Source organism: Salmo salar, chromosome 25 (assembly GCF_965601325.2).
Source record: "Salmo salar chromosome 25, fSalSal1, whole genome shotgun sequence".
Taxonomy (NCBI): Eukaryota; Metazoa; Chordata; class Actinopteri; order Salmoniformes; family Salmonidae; genus Salmo; species Salmo salar.
This window is the reverse complement of record NC_138315.1, coordinates 15,004,680-15,025,000: the sequence shown is the minus strand read 5'-3', so window position 1 is coordinate 15,025,000 and position 20,321 is coordinate 15,004,680. Positions and strand designations below refer to the sequence as shown.

At 43.4% G+C, this 20,321-nt stretch overlaps 1 protein-coding gene across 8 annotated transcripts in view; it reads left to right on the top strand.

The window, feature by feature from the left end:
* LOC106586206 (low-density lipoprotein receptor-related protein 2) overlaps positions 1–20,321 on the top strand; it is a 64,659-nt gene that overhangs the window by 15,828 nt on the left and 28,510 nt on the right. For 5 of the 8 annotated variants that reach the window (XM_045707401.2, XM_045707398.2, XM_014173224.3 and 2 more), the window contains exons 10-34: positions 4,452–4,675; positions 6,994–7,200; positions 7,350–7,552; positions 7,644–7,784; positions 7,964–8,167; positions 9,591–9,783; positions 10,557–10,682; positions 10,971–11,101; positions 11,401–11,538; positions 11,646–11,930; positions 12,122–12,361; positions 12,485–12,604; positions 12,859–12,975; positions 14,295–14,675; positions 14,970–14,984; positions 15,400–15,648; positions 16,430–16,641; positions 16,721–16,905; positions 17,017–17,245; positions 17,685–17,862; positions 18,077–18,205; positions 18,946–19,112; positions 19,208–19,351; positions 19,517–19,626; positions 19,965–20,142. In XM_045707401.2, the coding sequence (XP_045563357.2) occupies positions 4,452–4,675; positions 6,994–7,200; positions 7,350–7,552; positions 7,644–7,784; positions 7,964–8,167; positions 9,591–9,783; positions 10,557–10,682; positions 10,971–11,101; positions 11,401–11,538; positions 11,646–11,930; positions 12,122–12,361; positions 12,485–12,604; positions 12,859–12,975; positions 14,295–14,675; positions 14,970–14,984; positions 15,400–15,648; positions 16,430–16,641; positions 16,721–16,905; positions 17,017–17,245; positions 17,685–17,862; positions 18,077–18,205; positions 18,946–19,112; positions 19,208–19,351; positions 19,517–19,626; positions 19,965–20,142 (4,506 nt within the window). The remainder of the gene's footprint in view (positions 1–4,451; positions 4,676–6,993; positions 7,201–7,349; positions 7,553–7,643; positions 7,785–7,963; positions 8,168–9,590; positions 9,784–10,556; positions 10,683–10,970; positions 11,102–11,400; positions 11,539–11,645; positions 11,931–12,121; positions 12,362–12,484; positions 12,605–12,858; positions 12,976–14,294; positions 14,676–14,969; positions 14,985–15,399; positions 15,649–16,429; positions 16,642–16,720; positions 16,906–17,016; positions 17,246–17,684; positions 17,863–18,076; positions 18,206–18,945; positions 19,113–19,207; positions 19,352–19,516; positions 19,627–19,964; positions 20,143–20,321) is intronic. The other 3 variants (XM_045707402.2, XM_014173223.3, XM_045707399.2) reach the window with 1 other exon arrangement.

Below are 20,321 nucleotides of genomic sequence, written 5' to 3'. Positions count from 1 at the left end.
TAATAATATTTTTTTTTTCTTTTTTTTTTCCTAATTATATCGTTTTATAGATACACCTCTCCTGAATCGAACCACGTTGTCCGATTTCAAAAAGGCTTTACAGCAAAAGCAAAACATTAGATTATGTTAGAGGAGTATATCGTAAAAGTAGCCACATAGCCATTTTCCGACCAACCACATGCATCACAAATAACCAAAAAACAGCTAAATGCAGCACTAACCTTTGACAATCTTCATCAGATGACACACCTAGGACATCATGTTACACAATACATGCATTCTTTTGTTCGATAAAGTTCATATTTATATATAAAAACAGCATTTTACATCGGTGCGTAACGTTGACTAACTATTTTCCCTCAAATGCATCCGATGAAACAGAGCTACAATTTACTAAATTACTATTCGAAAACATTTTTTGAATGTAATATTGTCATTCTAAGATTTATAGATGAATATCTCTTGAAAGCACCTGTAATGCCAGATTTAAAAATAACTTTACTGGGTAATCACACTTTGCGATAAAAGGGGATGCGATACTCAGAACAATAGGCTAGCAATAGCAATAGGCTAACCATCTTGGAACAATCGCATATCACATCTAGTCTTGTATACTATTGTCAATAATCACTTACCTTTGGTTGTCTTCATCAGAAAGCACTTCCAGGAATCCCAGGTCCACAACAAATGTATTTTCGTTCGAAAAAATGACTCCTTTATGTTCCAAGAGCTTGTTCTTGTTAGTGCGTCTGAAGGCTGATCCAAATGCTTCGTCGGCCACGGGACAGCCATTTCGAGAAAATGCATTTTTTCCCCATTTAGTTTCGTTCAAACATGTCAAACATTGTATAACATAAATCTTCAGGGCGTTTTTCAACAAGATAGCCAATAAGATTCGAGGGGGACGATTGCATTGTGTTTCAAAACGTTTCGAAAGGGGAGGGTAACCAGGGGCGCCGGCGTCATAATGGTGATGGCCCTCTCCATGTGACCACGTTCCACAGCGTCTCATTCATTCAATTTTAACAGTAGAAGGCTCAAACCAATTTGTGAAGACTGGGGACATCTAGTGGAAGCAATAGGAAGTGCTCAATGAACCATAGCTCACGGTGTGATTAATAGGCAACGTGATGAAGTTGAGTTCGCAATTCAGAATTCCACTTCCTGTTTCCATCTGTCTCGGGGTTTTGACTGCCATATGAGTTCTGTTATACTCACAGACACCATTCAAACAGTTTTAGAAACTTTAGGGTGTTTTCTATCCACAAGTGTTAATTATATGCATATCCTAGCTTCTGAGTTTGAGTAGGAGGCCGTTTAAAATGGGCACGAATTTTTTTCAAAAATCGCTTTAGCGCCCCCTATCCTAGGGGAACGCCAAGAGGTTAACACAGTGTCCAAAGAAGGGCCAGAAGTATACAGAATGGTGTCGTCTGCGTAGAGGTGGATCGGAGAATCACCAGCAGCAAGAGCGACATCATTGATGTAAACAGAGAAAAGAGTCGGCCCGAGAATTGAACCCTGTATGCATTTAGTTTTACTTGCATTTAAGAGCAGTTGGAGGCCACAGAAGGAGTGGAGACTTCCAGAGGTCCGGACAACAGGCTCTCCGATTTGACAGACTGAATTCTATCTGAGTGTACAAGGCTGTTGGTGAACCAGGCGAGGCAGTCATTTGAGAAACCAAGGCTGTTGAGTCTGCTGATAAGAATGCGGTGATTTGAGTTGAAAGCCTTGGCCAGGTCGATGAAGATGGCTGCACAGTATTGTCTTCTATCGATGGCGGTTATGATATCGTTTCGGACCTTGAGCGTGGCTGAGGTGCACCCATGACCAGCTCGGAAATCAGATTGCATAGCGGAGAAGGTACGGTGGGATTCGAAATGGTCGGTGATCTGTTTGTTAACCTCTCTAGGGGAGGTGGGACGAAATCGTCCCACACTATTCAACAGCCAGTGAAAAATCAGAGCGCCAAATTTAAAACCACAAAATGTCATAATTCAATGTTCTCAAAGATAGGACTATTTTACACGATTTTATAGATACACTTCTCCTGAATCGAACCACGTTGTTCGATTTCTAAAAGGCTTTACAGCGAAAGCAAAACATTAGATTATGTTAGGAGAGTACATAGACACAAATAACCACACAGCCATTTCCAAGCAACTAGCATGCATCACAAATACCCAAAACACAGCTAAATGCAGCACTAACCTTTGACGATCTTCATCAGATGACACTCCTATGACATCATGTTACACAATACATGCATTTTTTTGTTCGATCAACTTCATATTTATATCTAAAAACAGCATTTTACATCGGCGCGTGACGTTCAGAAAATATTTTGCCTCCAATACTAGCGGTGAAGCAGCGCTACAATTTACAAAAATACTCGTCATAAACGTTGATAAAATATTAAACTGTCATTCAAAGAATTATAGATGAACATCTCCTTTATGCTAACGCTGTGAAAGATTTCAAAATAACTTTACTGGGAAAGCACACTTTGCAATAATCTGAGTACTGCGCTCAGAAAAATACACTAAGCAATACAGATAGCCGCCATTTTGGAGTCATCTAAAATCATAAATTGCATTAGAAATATTCCCTTACCTTTGATGATCTTCATCAGAAGGCACTTCCAGGAATCCCAGGTCCACAATAAATGTTGTTTTGTTCGATAAACTCCATAATTTATGTCCAAATAGCTCCTTGCTGTTCACGCGTTCAGTTCAGCTACTCCAAATGTAGAAATCGCGCCGAAAAGAAAAGTAAAACAAATATCTATTTACGTTCGTTCAAACATGTCAAACGTTGTAAAGCATCAATCTTTAGGGCCTTTTGAACGTGAAACTTCAGTAATATTCCAACCGGACGGTTCCTGTGTCTTGAAAAACGTTTTGGAACACAGGTCGCTTCTCACATGAACGCGCGCCAATGAACTGATGGGTCTACAACTTCCCAACCTTCTTGTTTGGTCTCTGTTCATCATAGACGCCTCAAACAACTTTCTAAAGACTGTTGACATCTAATGAACCCTAACTCACTGTGTGTTCCATTGGCAATGACTTGAAAGGACTACAAGCACCAGAATTCTCACTTCCTGGTTAGATTCTTCTCAGATTTTTGCCTGCCATATGAGTTCTGTTATACTCACAGACATCATTCAAACAGTTTTAGAAACTTCAAAGTGTTTTCTATCCAAATCTACTAATAATATGCATATTCCAGTTCCTGGGCCCGAGTAGTAGGCCGTTTAATTTGGGTACGTTTTTCATCCGGCCGTGAAAATACTGCCCCCTACCCTAGAGAGGTTAACTTGGCTTTTGAAGACTTTAGAAAGACAGGGTAGGATAGATATGGGTCTGTAACAGTTTGGGTCTAGAGTGTCTCCCCCTTTGAAGAGGGGGATGACCGCAGCAGCTTTCCAATCTTTAGGGATCTCAGACGATACGAAAGAGAGGTTGAACAGGCTAGTAATAGGGGTTGCAACAATTGCGGCAGATAATTTTAGAAAGAGAGGGTCCAGATTGTCTAGCCCAGCTGATTTGTAGGGGTCCAGATTTTGCATCTCTTTCAGAACATCAGCTATCTGGATTTGGGTGAAGGAGAAATGGGGGAGGCTTGGGCAAGTTGCTGTGGAGGGTGCAGAGCTGTTGACTGGGGTATGGGTAGCCAGGTGGAAAGCGTGGCCAGCCGTAGAAAAATGCTTATTGAAATTCTTGATTATCGTAGATTTATTGGTGGTGACAGTGTTTCCTAGCCTCAGTGCAGTGGGCAGCTGGAAGGAGGTGCTCTTATTCTCCACGGACTTTAAAGTGTCCCAGAACTTTTTGGACTTTGTGCTACAGGATGCAAATTTCTGTTTGAAAAAGCTAGCCTTTGCTTACCTAACTGCCTTTCCTAACTGCCTTTCCTAACTGCCTGTGTATATTGGTTCCTAACTTCCCTGAAATATCTAACAAGTAATATCTAACAATTACACAATATATACCCAATACACACAAATCTAAGTAGGAATGAATTAGAAAACAGTATATACATACGAGATGAGTAATGTATGATATGTAAACATTATTAAGTGAATGAGATACCGTAGAATAGTATAGAAAACAGTATATACATACGTGCTCAGTAATGTATGATATGTAAACATTATTAAGTGAATGAGATACCGTAGAATAGTATAGAAAACAGTATATACATACGAGATGAGTAATGCCAGATTTGCTACTAGAATGCTACTGGACAGACAAGATGGAAGCCAGACAAGCAACCAAAACTCAGACTTAATGATAGTAATTTCCTTCTAATTTCATGGGTATTGTGGTGACATATCCCATCCCTGTTTCTCGGAATGCCTCTTTTTTTCTATCTCCATGTCTTTCTGGAGCCATAACCACCAAAAGGGCTAATCTCTTAAAAACAATCCTTTCTTTTGTGGGTAGGTATTTTCGGTGGATATGGACGGTTCCAATATGCAGGTGGTTTTAAATGTATCAGTTGACTACCCTGAGAACCTGGCCGTGGACTGGGTGAACAATAAACTGTATATGGTGGAGTCAAGCGTCAACCGGATTGACATGGTGGATTTTGACGGGAATAACCGGGTGACGCTGATCGCAGAGAATCTGGGAAACCCCAGAGGGCTGGCTCTGGACCCAACTGTGGGGTGAGTAGAGGGGACCTCCCCATCCTCCATCCCTCCATCCCTCTCTCTCGCCATCTCTCTCTCATGCTGCACCGGTAGGAAGTAATAAGGGTGAGAGATTAGAAGATTGTCCTGGGGGATTAGTGAGCAGTATTAAAAGTGATGAGCCTCATTGTAATCCAATAGTACTGTTCGAGAGGGGAGACTGAGCCAAGTGGCTCCAGGTAAATTAGGAAGTGATACTAAATGTAGACACTTGTTCTACCTCGGTGGGATTTAGGGCTGGCCCACCTGTAGACCCAGAGACAAAGACAGTAGAGGATGTACAGTATGTGTTTCAGACTCAATTAAAAAAGGAAATCTGCTTATGTCTCACCTTCTGGTAGCCCTTTCCTGCAGTCAAATGACCTAGTGGCCTCATGTGTGGAATGTTAGTAATATTTTTCGTAATTTCATAATTAATAAACATTTTTTTTTGAAGCCACCGAAAATCCTGTGTTTCTATGTCCAGCAGTTTTGTTATATTTCACTTTTCTGTGATATACAGTTGAAGTCGGAAGTTTACGTACACTTTAGCCAAATACATTTAAACTCAGTTTTTCACAATTCCTAACGTTTAATCTGAGTAAAAAGTCCCTGTTTTAGATCAGTTAAGATCACCACTTTATTTTAAGAATGCGAAATGTCAGAATAATAGTAGAGAGAATGATTTATTTCAGCTTTTATTTCTTTCATCACATTCCCGCTGGGTCAGAAGTTTACATACACTCAATTAGTATTTGGTAGCATTGGCTTTAAATTGTTTAACTTGGGTTAAACATTTCGGGTAGCCTTCCACAAGCTTCCCACAATAAATTGGTTGAATTTTGGCCCATTCCTCCTGACAGAGCTGGTCAGGTTTGTAGGCCTCCTTGCTCGCACACGCTTTTTCAGTTCTGCCCACAAATTTTCTGTGGGATTGAGGTCAGGCTTTGTGATGACCACTTCAATACCTTGACTTTGTTGTCCTTAAGCCATTTTGCCACAACTTTGAAAGTATGCTTGTGGTCATTGTCCATTTGGAAGACCCATTTGTGACCAAGCTTTAATTTCCTGACTGATGTCTTGAGATGTTGCTTCAATATATCCACATCCTTTTCTTTCCTCATGATGACATCTATTTTGTGAAGTGCACCAGTCCCTCCTGCAGCAAAGCACCCCCATAACATGATGCTGTCACCCCAGTGCTTAGCGGTTGGGATGGTGTTCTTCGGCTTGCAAGCCTACCCTTTGTCCCCATGTGCAGTTGCAAACCGTAGTCTGGCTTTTTTATGGCGGTTTTGGAGCAGTGGCTTCTTCCTTGCTGAGCAGCCTTTCAGGTTATGTCGATATAGGAATCGTTTTACTGTGGATATAGATACTTTTGTACCTGTTCCTCCAGCATCTTCACATGGTCCTTTGCTGTTGTTCTGGGATTGATTTGCACTTTTCGCACCAAAGTACGTTCATCTCTAGGAGACAGAACACGTCTCCTACCTGAGCAGTATGACGGCTGCGTGGTCCCATGGTGTTTATACTTGCGTACTATTGTTTGTACAGATGAACGTGGTACCTTCAGGAGTTTGGAAATTGCTCCCAAGGATGAACCAGACTTGTGGAGGTCTTCATTTTTTTCTGAAGTCTTGGCTGATTTCTTTTGATTTTCTCATGATGTCAAGCAAAGAGGCACTGAGTTTGAAGGTAGGCCTTGAACTACATCCACAGGTACACCTCCAATTGACTGAAATGATGTCAATTAGCCTATCAGAAGCTTTTGAAGCCATGACATCATTTTCTGGAATTTTCCAAGCTGTTTAATAAAGGCACAGTCTTCTGACCCACTGGAATTGTGATACAGTGAGATAATCTGTCTGTAAACAATTGTTGGAAAAATTACTTGTGTCATGCACAAAGTAGATGTCCTAACCGACTTGCCAAAACTATAGTTTGTTAACAAGAAATGTGTGAATTGGTTGAAAAACGAGTTTTGTAAACTTTTGCAAAGTGTATGTAAACTTCCGACTTCAACTGTACATAAAGTGTAATATTGAGATGCAAACTCAAAATGTAATACATTTCAACACTATATCTGCCATGCTACAGGTGTCTTCTTTTTTAAGCCCATAACCATGTGTGTGAGGTGTATACTTTTGTTTCAAAGTAGATTTGTTTAAGACTACCAGGTCATTTTATAGCTAGAGGGATGAATAACTTCGCTGCTTGAAATCTAGTTTACCAATGTTCTATATTGCATCCAGTACACAGCAGCCTACTGTACTGGTAACCTGTACCTAACTAAACCAAAATACATTTCTTCACAGGTTCCTGTTCTTCTCAGACTGGGACTCTGTGAATGGAGAGCCAGGTTTGGAGCGGGCATACATGGATGGTACCAATCGCTATGGGATCATCAGGACTAAATTGGGCTGGCCAGCAGGGATCACACTCGATATTGATGCCAAGCGGGTCTACTGGGTCGACAGCCGCTACGACTATATTGAAACCACCACATATGATGGGCTTCATAGGTAAGCATACCAGATATTTTCCCTACGAAAGAGCTCAAATGAGATGTTGTTTGGCCAAATGTCTGAAGACAATATGTAAGAACGGAAAACATTGCAGATCTCTATGAAAATGGGATGGATATAGCCTTGTTTTATAATCCCCCTTTCAGGAAAACAGTGGTTCATGGAGGTGCTGTGATTCCTCACCCCTTTGGCATCAGTATGTTTGAGCACATTGTGTATTTCACTGACTGGACCAAGATGGCCGTGATGAAAGCCAACAAGTTCAGTGACACTAACCCTCAGGTGGTCTACACTACATCTCAGACCCCACATGGAGTGCAAGTGGTACACCAACTAAGACAACCGTATGGTAAGCATATCACTACTACAAATACTCCACTGATCTGTCCCACCTCTGTATGTTCTGTCAGTGACTGAGCGTGTGTGTGTTGTGTTTACAGTGTCGAACCCTTGCGGGGCAAACAGGGGCGGCTGTGAGCAGATCTGTATTCTAAGCCACAGGTCAGACAACCAAGGGCTGGGCTACCGCTGCAGGTGTTGCATGGGCTACGACCTGCATGCTGATGGCAAGAGATGTGTTGGTAAGACCAACACACAAACCGCGTTTAGCTTTTTCCCTATTTACGTTGGACTTTGTCTTGACACTTTACTGTCCTGTGTCCTTTATATGTGCTCTTTATACTGTGAGTGCCAATGTGGTGTGACATAGGATGTGTTATCTGGAGGTTTATGGTGGGTGTCTTCTTCTCTCTCTCTCCAGCGGTGCGGCAGTTCCTGCTCTTCTCCAGCCAGCTGGCTGTCCGAGGCATCCCCTTCAACCTGTCCTCTCAGGAGGATGTTATCCTCCCTGTCACTGGAACACCCTCCTATTTCGTTGGGGTGGACTTCAGCGCAGAAGACAATGCTATCTTCTTCTCAGACACGGCTAAAGACATCATCTACAAACAGAAAGTGGACGGCACCGGTGAGAGCATCCTACATTTTATTTGGTTGGATCGATGACTCGATACTGTATGTAGAATTAAATGAAATTGAAATTGAAATATTTATGTTAAATATTGTTTTATTGCTGAGTTTGTAGTTCATAATCACTGAGTGTTTTTTTTCTCCATTTATTATAATGTGAAGAAATACTTTTCATTTACTATCATGGAAATATTTGTTTATATTTATTTTTTTAACCATATTTACAACCCTACATAATATCCTTTCAAGCAGAGAGCTCAAGCATGTGATCCAGCCAAGCTTATACCACGTCAGTTAGAGGAGTGCCTTTTGGAGCCGGGCAGTGCAATGGGGGAGGGAGGGAAGGAAGGAGGGAGGGAGGTAGAGAGGGAGGTAGGGAGTGGACAGGTGCATGGACAGCAGTGAAATTATCACGTAACAGCTCAAAGTCAGCCTCCAGAATGTAATTAAACAAACACTGGGCACATAATTACTAAAAGTTGTAGAAGCTTCAATATTTGAAGAGTTTATTTCCAAAACGTTATAACCACCAATTTTTCACATTTGTGTTCATTCATCAGAAATGATTGCTTATGGGTACCTTCATGTGTGTGTAAAATATGAGTTCTCAGATTTATAATTAATAGATTTACGATTTTTTGCTAAACACTATATATCCATTGTTTAGCTGGAATGGAAAGTTTGTATCCTGTACATTTGACTGTGCTATGTGTTTGTCTCTCCTAGCCGTCTTAAGACGAATGCACTTACTTAAGTCGCTCTGGATAAGAACATCTACATGACTAAAATGTCAATTGGAAAAGTTTTACATACAGATCTCATATTACTGTATTGAAAAATATTGTATCATTTGTATATTTCTTTATTAAAAATATAGTTTTCGTTACATTTGACTGTGTTAAACCTAGCAGTACTAATTATTTCTCTGAGAGAGGCGGATATATAGCATTTAGCAAAAAAACATGATTATTTGTCTCTCTGAAATGAAACCATCAATTGATAGATTTTAAACAAATACATGTATGTCATTGAACAACACCATGCCATGATTAGATAGTGTAAGAATACACCAATCTCTTTCATAATTTCTTTAAACAATAAAAGCTAATTCACCAACATTTCTGAAAATGTATTTATAGCATTTTGGAATTAAACTTCATTTATCTTCCAACTTACGACTCGATAGCCCTGTAAAATAAGTTACCTATGTGATAAATCCACGAAGAAAGAATTTCCAGGATAAAATGAAACCACAAACTGCTCTGAGCAGTGGTGTTGTTCTTGCAACATAGGGTTGACCAGCCCTAGTTTTCTCTGTCAGGTCTACGTAGGGCAAATGCAAGCTGACAGTCTATTTACTTAAATGTGTTCCTCTTTCATCTCTGTATTAAATGGCGGTGTCGCTGCTTTGATCTGCACAGGCAGAGAGGTGCTAGCTGCCAATAGAGTGGACGGCGTGGAGGACTTGGCTTACGACTGGATTTCAAAGAACCTCTACTGGACAGACCCGCGCTACAGGAGTATTTCAGTCATGAAGCTGGCCGATCAGTCCAGGAGAGCCATCATACGCAACCTGAACAGCCCCAGGTCCATCGTGGTGCACCCTGTGATTGGGTAAATACAGCTGGGCTGGGATTAAGGAGGAGGGGTCAGGGAGAGAGGTTTGGTGCCACTTCCAGCCTGACTGTGGCAACAAAAATGAGAGAGGGAGGGATATATAGCAGATATGATAGGGTTCTGTACCTTGTTGCTGCATGAAGAAGGTTGACTTTACCGAGAAATGCATGCTTTTTACAGAATAATATCCTAATTTAAATGTTTGATTCTATTCAGTTCATTTATATAAATGATAATCAGATTATATTTACTTTAGATTAATTTAAAGCACCATAGGAAGTCAAAAGGAAACAAAGATAGTGTGAGAAATCGGTCAAGTAACTGAAATGTTCCTGGGCAAGCACAATTTAGTGAGGGCATTAGCCAGAACCAGCAGGTCTCAGAGGCCCATGTCTAGTCACACCTAGCATAATGCGAGAGGTACCGGCTCATTCATAGATTGTTCACACTTTAAACCCCAAACCTGATAAAAGGAGTCTTTATTTAGTGCTCGTGGGACATTTCCAATAGCTACAAAATCATAAGGCCTCTGGGTCCAATAGCCTAGATTAGTGATGCATGAAGGCCGGTATTGTAGTGGACACTAAGAACTTAGCTTAAACGGAAAAACCCTGTGGCGCTCTCAAATAAACTGTCTATATTTCTCAGTTCATAGAAGATTTTGAAGTGGGCTTAAAGCCAGAGTCTACTTCGGTTGAGGTGAAACAGACATTATAATATTTTCCCATATAAGTGTGAGGGTTGGTTAATGTGTATGTTTTATTTGGCAGGTATATTTTCTGGACCGACTGGTATCGTCCAGCGAAGATTATGAGGGCCTGGTGTGATGGGTCACATGCCCTGTCGATTGTTAACACTACACTTGGCTGGCCCAACGGCCTGGCTATCGACTGGAGGTAAGCCAAAGGTCTCCGAGGAATGGCCTCAAAATACGACATTCTTCCTCTTCCAGTAAAACTCGGTCAAGAAAACAGACAGCAATTTAATGAATAACAAATTAGATCCTTAGGATTGACTTTGTCACTACATTGCAACATTGTGCCACCATGTGTGATAAGTTGACATCATGTTTTTGTTCACCCATCTAAGATCCCATTAAGCGTCTTATCAGAATGATCTTCACTAATCCTCCTCCTGACAGTATGTCTGTGCAACAGTGTTTAATAATGTCTGTCTCCCCCCAGCTCCATGCGCCTCTACTGGGTGGATGCCTTCTTTGATAAGATCGAACACAGCACCTTTGATGGACGGAACAGGCTGTCTCTGGAGCGCATCACTCAGATCTCACATCCTTTTGGTCTCACCATCTTTGGAGGTGACTAAATCTTCAAATTTTCCCATTAATTCAATTTGCATAGGGAACGGTATGCATCACTATTCCATCAATTGTAGGTAAAGCCACCTTGTTATTGTATAAACGCTTTCATCGTTAAAATGTCATTACTACTTGTCAAACAAGCTCGAATAGTGATCATTAGAATTGGCAAATACCGTGTCATCTCAAACATTAGTTCACTGGTGATGAGAGACAGAATAGCTAATGTCATAGGTCGTGCTCTGATATTCTCAACGCTGGGTCTCACTTTCATGAGCATTCCTGCTCGGCCCATCCAGGTTATGCATATTTCACTGACTGGCGCCTGGGTGGGATCGTGCGCGTGCGCAAGACTGACGGGGGAGAGATGGTCATCATCAGGAGGGGAATCAGCCACATCATGCACGTCAAATCTTTCAACTCCAACTCCCAGACCGGTGAGCACCTCTTTCATTGCTTTCCCTGCTGCAGTGTTTATGTTATGGAGGATATCTATGTGGCCATCACTGTACTCATTAATGATATCCTTTGCTACCCCTCTCAGGTTCCAACTTCTGCAGTAGGAATACTAACCCTAATGGAGACTGCAGCCATTTCTGCTTCCCGGCACCGGACTCCCAGAGGGTGTGTGGCTGTCCGTATGGCTTGAAGCTGGCGCCCAACCAGCAGACGTGTGTAGAGGACCCTTCCAACGAGCCCCCCACGCTGCAGTGTGGTGCCAACTCCTTCTCCTGCACCAACGGGAAATGTGTCCCTCAGAACTACAGATGCGATGGCGTTGACGATTGCCATGACAACAGTGATGAGGCCAACTGTGGAAGAGCTCATAGTAATGCATTATGTTCTGTTTCAATGGCGTATACTAACTGTTAGTATGTCACTGGAGGCACTTTATTGGGGCAATAGTATTCATGTTTAATATACTTATACTTAGATGTAAGTATACTTTAAATGGCTTGTTACAGTGTTAGCAAGAAGCAAAACATTTATGTTTCATTAATCCTTCCTGTTCTCTCTCAGACACCACCTGCTCACCCAGGGCGTTCACATGTGCCAACCAGCAATGTGTGCCCAGTGGTTGGCACTGCGACGGGCACAACGACTGCTTCGACGGCAGTGACGAGCGGGACTGCCCCACCCAGAACCCTGGCACCTGCCCGGCCAACCAGTTCACCTGTGCCAACCACCGCTGCATCCCACACACCTGGGTGTGTGACACAGACAACGACTGTGGGGACAGCTCCGACGAGGCCAACTGCAGTGAGTCTCCTAGTCTAAGGATCACTTTTATTTCCACACATTTACTGTAGGAGTAATTCCTCTGTTGTTGAGTGTCTTTTTGGGATCTAACTGTTAGCTCCATTGGTCTCTCTGTGTTGGCAGACCTCAGTGGGACATGCCACCCGGAACAGTTCCAGTGCCCAGACCACCGCTGTATAGGCCCCAGCTATGTGTGTGACGGAGACAGAGACTGTATGGATGGGGCTGATGAACAGGGCTGCAGTGAGTGTCTCTGTATACCTCTCAACACTGGACTGTATTTAGGAACTAACACAGCTAGAAAGCACCAACAACAAGTGGCACATCATTTCAAGTCAATTGAATCAACCCACGCATTTGATATTCCTTCTTATGCCATTGATCTCATTCCGTGTGTATTATACAGTACTCACAATGACTTTGCATGTTCTGAACTGCATCCTCCATCCACACTGTTTGCAATATCTCAGCCTCACACTATGCTGTTGTTTTTTCAGTTTACAACTGCACTCTCTATGAGTTCAAGTGTTCCAATGGACATCAGTGTATCAACTCCTACTACCGCTGTGATGGGGTCTTTGACTGTAGTGATCGCTCGGATGAGTCTGGCTGTCGTAAGTATTCAACCTCTTTGTTTTGAGTCTCAAGAAAATACACTGAACAAAAATATAAACGCACCATGGAAAGGGTTGGTCCCATGTTTCATGAGCTGAAATAAAAGATCCCTGACATATTCCATACGCACAAAAAGCTTATTTCTCTCCAATTTTTGTGCACAAATTTGTTTACATCCCCATTGGCGAGAATTTCTCCTGCCAAGACAATCCATCCACCTGACAGGTGCGCCATATCAATAAGCTGATTAAACAGCATGAACAGTACACAGGTGCACCTTGTGCTGGGGACAATAAAAGGCCACTCTAAAAGGTGCAGTTTTGTCATACAGTACAATGCCACAGATGTCTCAAGTTTTGCGTGTGCAATTGGCATGCTGACTGCAGGAATGTCCACCAGAGCTGTTGTCAGAGAATTGAATGTTAATTTATCTACCATAAGCCACCTCCAACGTCATTTTAGAGAATTTGGCAGTACGTCCAACCGGCCTCACAACTGCAGACCACGTGTAACCACGCCAGCCCAGGACCTCCACATCCGGCTTCTTTACCTGCGGGATCGTCTGAGACCAGCCACCCGGCAGCTGATGAAACTGAGGAGTATTTCTGTCTGTAATAAAGCCCTTTTGTGGGGAAAAACTCATTTTGATTGGCTAAGCCTGGCTTCCCATTGGGTGTGCCTGGCTCCCAAGTGGGTGGGCAAATGCCCTCCCAGGCTCACACATGGCTGCGCCCCTTCCCAGTCATGTGAAATCTGTAGATTAGGGCCTAATGAATTTATTTCAGTTGACTGATTTCCTTATACGAACTGTAACTGTATTGTTGAAATTGTTGCATGTTGCATTTATATTTTTGTTCAGTATAGGATGACCAGTTTATGTATTTCCTTTCTTGCCTTTCTCACTGCTTTCAGACGATCGCGAGCCCTTAACAGGTAGAAACAACCTCAATCATTGATTAAACCTCACGCGTGTACCTGTCATTCATCCCAAACCTGCCAACACTAACCCTCTGAATATGGGTAGAATGTTTCAAAAACAAAATGAGTCATTACAAATGTTTCAGAAATGGTGTGTTTTAATACAGAGTACAGATTCGATGACTGTCGTAAATATACATCCTCATTGTTTTGAGTCACAATAAAATGCAATGATCGGTTGCTATGCGGAGTTGCTCGACCAACTGGTCTTGGAGCACAGCAGTTTGACCATTACTCTTAATGAGGTGACGTCATCACAGAGGTTCTGCTGTGGCTTCCTCCCGAGCTTCAGCCACACTTCACTACACTGTCTGACCGTGCCTTCTCCTGCTGTGCCCAGCCACCAGACCCCCAGGGATGTGCCACCATGAGAGTGAGTTCCAGTGCCAGTCGGACGGCAGCTGTATCCCCTCTACCTGGGAGTGTGACGGTCACCCGGACTGTGAGGACGGCTCAGACGAGCACCACGTCTGTCCCCCCCGCACCTGCCCCACCACCCTGTTCCGCTGTGACAACGGCAACTGTGTGTACCGCGGGTGGCTCTGCGATGGGGACAACGACTGTAGGGACATGAGTGACGAGAGAGACTGCCCCACGCCACCTTTCCGCTGCCCCAGCTGGCAGTGGCAGTGCCCGGGCCACAGCGTGTGTGTCAACATCAGCAGGGTGTGTGACAACAATCCTGACTGTCCCAATGGTGCGGACGAGTCCCCGCTCTGCAGTAAGTCACCATCTCTGCTTCTCTGCCTTTTGGGCCAGCATTCTAATAGTGTGGTTACGAAAATCACTCTTTGAACATTTTCTTTTTGTAATTTTCTAGGTTCACTGGTCACTTGAAATCTAGACATATTTTTCACGGCATTCCTGGTCAAAACCAATAGAGCGTTTTAATGTTTGTGAAGAATTTTTGTTATGCTTGGAATCTTGTGTTCAAATCATGCATGTGTTGATTTGGTCTGTAATAACTTAAAAGTGATCTATGATTTTCCTTTCCTGCCGTCCTCACTGCTTTCAGACGAGCCCTTGCCAGGTAGGAACAACCTCAATCATTGGTTAAACCTCACCCGTGTAGCTTTGATTCATCCCAAACCTGCCATCCACACTAACCCTCTGAATATGGGTATAGTGTTGCAAAACACAATTGGAGGATAGAATTAAATGATTGTCTGTAGTTACAAATGTAGTAAATGTGTTTCAGAATGTAAAAATGGTATAATTTGATACAAAATAGAAAGTCTATAGATATTTTCTGGGGTGCTGTGTTGATGCTCTATTTGCAGCACTGTGATTCGTTGAGCAGCTAGCTATAGTAGATGCATTGCCTTCATACATTTGATTCATTTATCCACATTGCCTGTAACGTATGTCACCAAGGTGTTTCATTTTCTTACCGTCTGTTTTTAAGAATGACAGCTATTAACTCACTCCTCTTTTGACCCTCCTAGATCAGGAGAGCTGCACAGACAACAACGCTGGTTGCACCCACGGCTGCATCCAGGGTCCGTTTGGGGCCCAGTGCACATGTCCCCTGGGTTACCAGCTGAGTAATGACTGGAAGACGTGTGATGACCTGAATGAGTGTAACCCCCCTGGGCTGTGTAGTCAGCACTGCTTCAACGAGAGAGGCTCCTTCCGCTGTCACTGCTCAGATGGATACACTCTGGAGGCTGACCAACACACATGCAAGGTCTCAGGTGAGGAGCAAGACGGTTTGTGTGTGTGTGTGTGTGTGTGTGTGTGTGTGTGTGTGTGTGTGTGTGTGTGTGTGTGTGTGTGTGTGTGTGTGTGTGTGGTTAACCATAGAGTATTTGAAGAGAATTTGCATCTGCCACACTATAATTTTAACTCTTATAAACTTTTACTCACTTACATTTGGATGCAATGGCATTTTATTTCACCAATCCATTTGGTCCACAACATACTCAATTATGTTTCCTCTAAACATAATTGGCCTAATTTCAAAATATGAGACACATCTTCCATCTGTGGATAAAGTCCAGTCTTCCAGATACAGTACATCTGATTGGCCCACACAGACATGATAAACCGTCCAGTGGCTGGACAGGAATGATCTAAATGGAGTCGGTGTTCGGTCTCAGACCACCGGGCGGACAGACTCACTCTTCTCCATTCTCTTCCCACTCTGCTCTGATTTCCCCAGATAAGACGAATGACATATATGCCACTCACTGACTCTCTCTTTAGGTAATTAGGACATAATCAGCAACAAAGGGCTTGTTTATGAGTAGTGCACCTGACATGAGCCCATCACAGATATCTTGCGAAAAAGCCCTGTAATTCAATTCGCCATTATTCTCAACAAAGCTGCATTGATCCCCTGCTGTGGATATCTGAGTAGCTCTGTCTATCGTGTTTTGAAGTTTGGGAAGTCCTCCGTAGAATGTTCTATAGCTGATGAGTAGTCTCATTTGAATTAGAAGGCACAGGTGAGAAGAGGATGGTTTCTGTTCACAGGTTCACGTGAGGCTTTCCTGTTAGTTGCCAGCCGAAATCAGATTGTGTCCGATGACATAACCACTCAGCCCAATGTGGTCCGCTCGCTGGTCCGGGATGGGCGAAACATCGTGGCCCTGGACTTTGACTCGGTGACTGACCGTGTGTACTGGTCTGACACCAGCCAGGACAGAATATGGAGCGCTCACAAAAATGGCTCTGACAGGGCCGTGGTGAGTACTGATTACTGACTGTCCTTCCATTTCTCACAAACATTCTCCAATCACTTAAACCTGTGTTTTGATTTGACAGGTTTTTGACAGTGGAGTGACAGTGACAGAGAGCCTGGCAGTGGACTGGGTGGGCAGGAATCTCTACTGGACTGACTATGTTCTGGAGACCATCGAGGTGTCTAAATTGGACGGCACCCACAGGACTGTGTTGGTCAGTGAGAACGTGACCAATCCCAGAGCCCTGGTGCTGGACCCAAGGGACAGGTGAGGCTCATCTACAGTGGACATACATATTGGCAGAGAAGGAGGATACGTTTGAATTACAATAATACAAATGTAATTGACTGTAACTATAACAGTTGATCTATTGTGCAGTGCTCACCTCATGTTCTGGACAGACTGGGGGAGGAACCCTCGCATTGAGAAGGCCAGCATGGACGGGAAGATGAGGACAACCATCATAAGCAACAAACTGTACTGGCCCAACGGCCTAACCATTGACTATCCCAACAATCTGCTCTACTTCGCTGATGCCTACCTGGATTTTATTGACTACTGTGATTACAATGGCAACAACAGGAAACAAGTTCTGGCCAGCGATTTGGTGAGGATACATGGCATTTTCTATAGATTTTTCTTTACATTGATATAATTGATATCAGAGGCGCAACTTTGGTTTTAGAAGTGGGGGGACATATATTTTTTATATGTTATTATTTATATTTTTATCCAGTCGGATAAACACTCCAAACAGCCTACCTGATCGCTCAGAGGCGTCGGCATGGTCATAAAGCACACCATTTTATCATATTGTATCACATTCCAATGATAAAACTGGGTGGGACAAAAATGCAATTTCAGAATGTGTGGGGGGGGGGGGGGACATGTCCCCCGTCCCCAGTGAAAGTTGCGCCCCTGATTGATATAGATTAAACTAGGAAAACATTAGCATTGCATACAGAACATAACTTACCGATTTACCATCTGTGTGGAATAATATCAATAAAATGCACTTCTTGTCTTTTGCTGCTCTCAATAAAAAGGTACTGCAACATCCCCACGCAATTACCATTTTTGAGGATTTTGTGTATTGGACCGACAGATACATCAACCGTGTGATCCGAGCCCATAAGTGGCACGGGGAGAACCAGACAGTGATGCTCTACAACCTCCCTCAGCCCATGGGCCTGGTGGCGGTACACCCGGCCAGGCAGCCTGCAGGTAGGACAGGGACCCACCACTGATCAATAACATTCTAGGACATATGGTAGGCCAATTACAAATACATCTTAGACATGTTGATATCGTAAGCTAGTATTGGCACAGTACACTATTGCCATTGTATTTTAAATGACATTTCAGAATGAACAAAGAGGATACTGAACACTGTTGATTTTTGTCTTGTTTGTGTGTGTGTTATTGGATCTGTGTGCAGGTGAAAACCACTGCTTGAGGAGGCTTTGTACTCATATCTGCCTGCTCTCGGCCATTGGGCCCAGCTACTACTCCTGTGCCTGTCCCTCAGGCTGGACCCTGACTGCAGACAATTTCACCTGTGCCAGAGGTAAGCTCCATGCCAACCTGAGGGAAACACTCATCACTCACAGTTTCATTAAAAAGGAAGTGAGGTCAGATGGAACGGATAGATTGTAATTCTCATAACGTATAAAGTATTTATTCATGGTGTAGGTATTGGTACGAATGCTTAAAACCTACAAATAGAGAGCTGCTGTTTTTCAAACATATTTATTTGGGCATATCCAGCTCTCAGTCGATAAAAGAAGAAATCTAGAATGCCGGACTCATATTTTAGAGGCTAAGGACTTGTCAACAGTATCCCATTTAAATTCTGTTGTAAAATCCCATTCCAGAGGTAAATATTGAGGATCATTAAAGTGTGACTAGGGTTTCAATAAGACAAGGGACCTTTAATGTGAAGTCTAGAGGGTCGTGTTTAGGTCAACAGCGTAACCCATCTCAGGGCTTGAGCTTTTTCTAGCCATGCAGAACGCATTCACCCATGAGAGGTGATGATTACCCAAGAATGAAAATGCCCCCGAGCTATCTATTGATTCTAATCTCTGATGACAAAGCAAATCATACTGTGGAATAAGCTTACACCAGACCATCTGAACCCCCTCCTCTTTCAACCTTCTTTCAACATACTGTGGTATTTTACCTGTTTTTTAAAACGAAATCAGTGCCCAATAGGCTATATGTCCAAATAGGCTATATGTCCAATAGGCTAAATGTCCATTCGGAGCCACCATGTTTTTGGTGATGAATACTTGTGTTTTCCTGCAGTTGAGGATCCTTTCTTGGTGGTGGTGAGAGACAGTGTCATCTACGGCATGTCCTTGAACCCGGACGACAAGAGCAACGATGCCATGGTCCCAGTTGCTGGACTTCAGAATGGATATGATGTGGACTTTGACGACATTGAGCGGACCATCTATTGGGTAGAGCACCCGGTACGTGTTAGCACTGTCCACACAAACAGAGACCTGAAGTGAGACTACTCTACTGTCCCTAGGCTCTGACCAACCCTGTCCCTTCTCCTCTGTAGGGTGAGATCCACAGAGTGAAGTCGGACGGTACCAACAGGACAGAGTTTGCCCCGGCAGCCATTCTGGGTTCCCCTGTGGGCCTGGCCCTGGACTGGATGACAGAGAACCTGTACTACACCAACCCAGCCACCCAGTCTATTGAGGTGAGCTGAAACATCCCCCCTCTATGCTCCTGTATATAATAACAATGAAGTTATTTCTGAAAATGAGTGGTACACTACTGACAGTGAACATCGTATTTAGAAAATAAAGTAGTCCTCTTATCTGTCAGGGGTACATCTGATCTGTGCGTGTGTGTGTTTTGTCAGGTTTTGAGACTGAGAGGGGAGGTGCAGTACAGAAAGACTCTAATCACCAATAATGGCTCCCCGACTGGCGCAGGCTCTCCGGTTGGCATTGCTGTGGACCCGGCACGTGGGTAAGCACCATTTAACACTGCTCTGGCTCATCCCCACAGTCACTCACCCCCTTCAGCCTGCCTGCCTGAATGCCATCTGCTCCACCCCCAGAGAGAGCGACCTAGCGCTGTTACTGTACACAACACTACACACTCCAACAAGCCACCACCAGGCAAAAAGTGCACATATCAACTATTCACCGTCAGCATATCAAATGTGTATTGGCATGATTAAGACATATCGTTCTCTCTGAATCTCACACGTGGACTTGGATTGAATCTGTTGTAGATGTTCTCATATGAGGTGATGGAGATGCTGAGGGGCTGTATTCATAGCTGTGTCTCTCTCTCTCTGTTAGGAAACTGTACTGGACAGACCAGGGCACAGAGAGTGGCATCCCTGCTAAGGTGGCGGCTGCAGACATGGACGGCTCCAACCCTGTCACCCTGTTCACCAACAACCTGGATCATGTGGAGTTCATCACTGTGGACATACAAGAGAACAAGCTGTACTGGGCTGTCACAGGCACCGGAATGGTGGGTCATCTCTCCCTCAACCACTATGCCTGCGTCTCAAATGCCACCCTATATAGTTCACTACTTTTGACCAGGGCCCATAGGGCTCTGGTCAATTAAAGTGCACTATATAGGGAATAGGGTGCTCTATGGTCCCTATGATTCATATGTAACTGATTCTAACAAAATACCCTCACGTA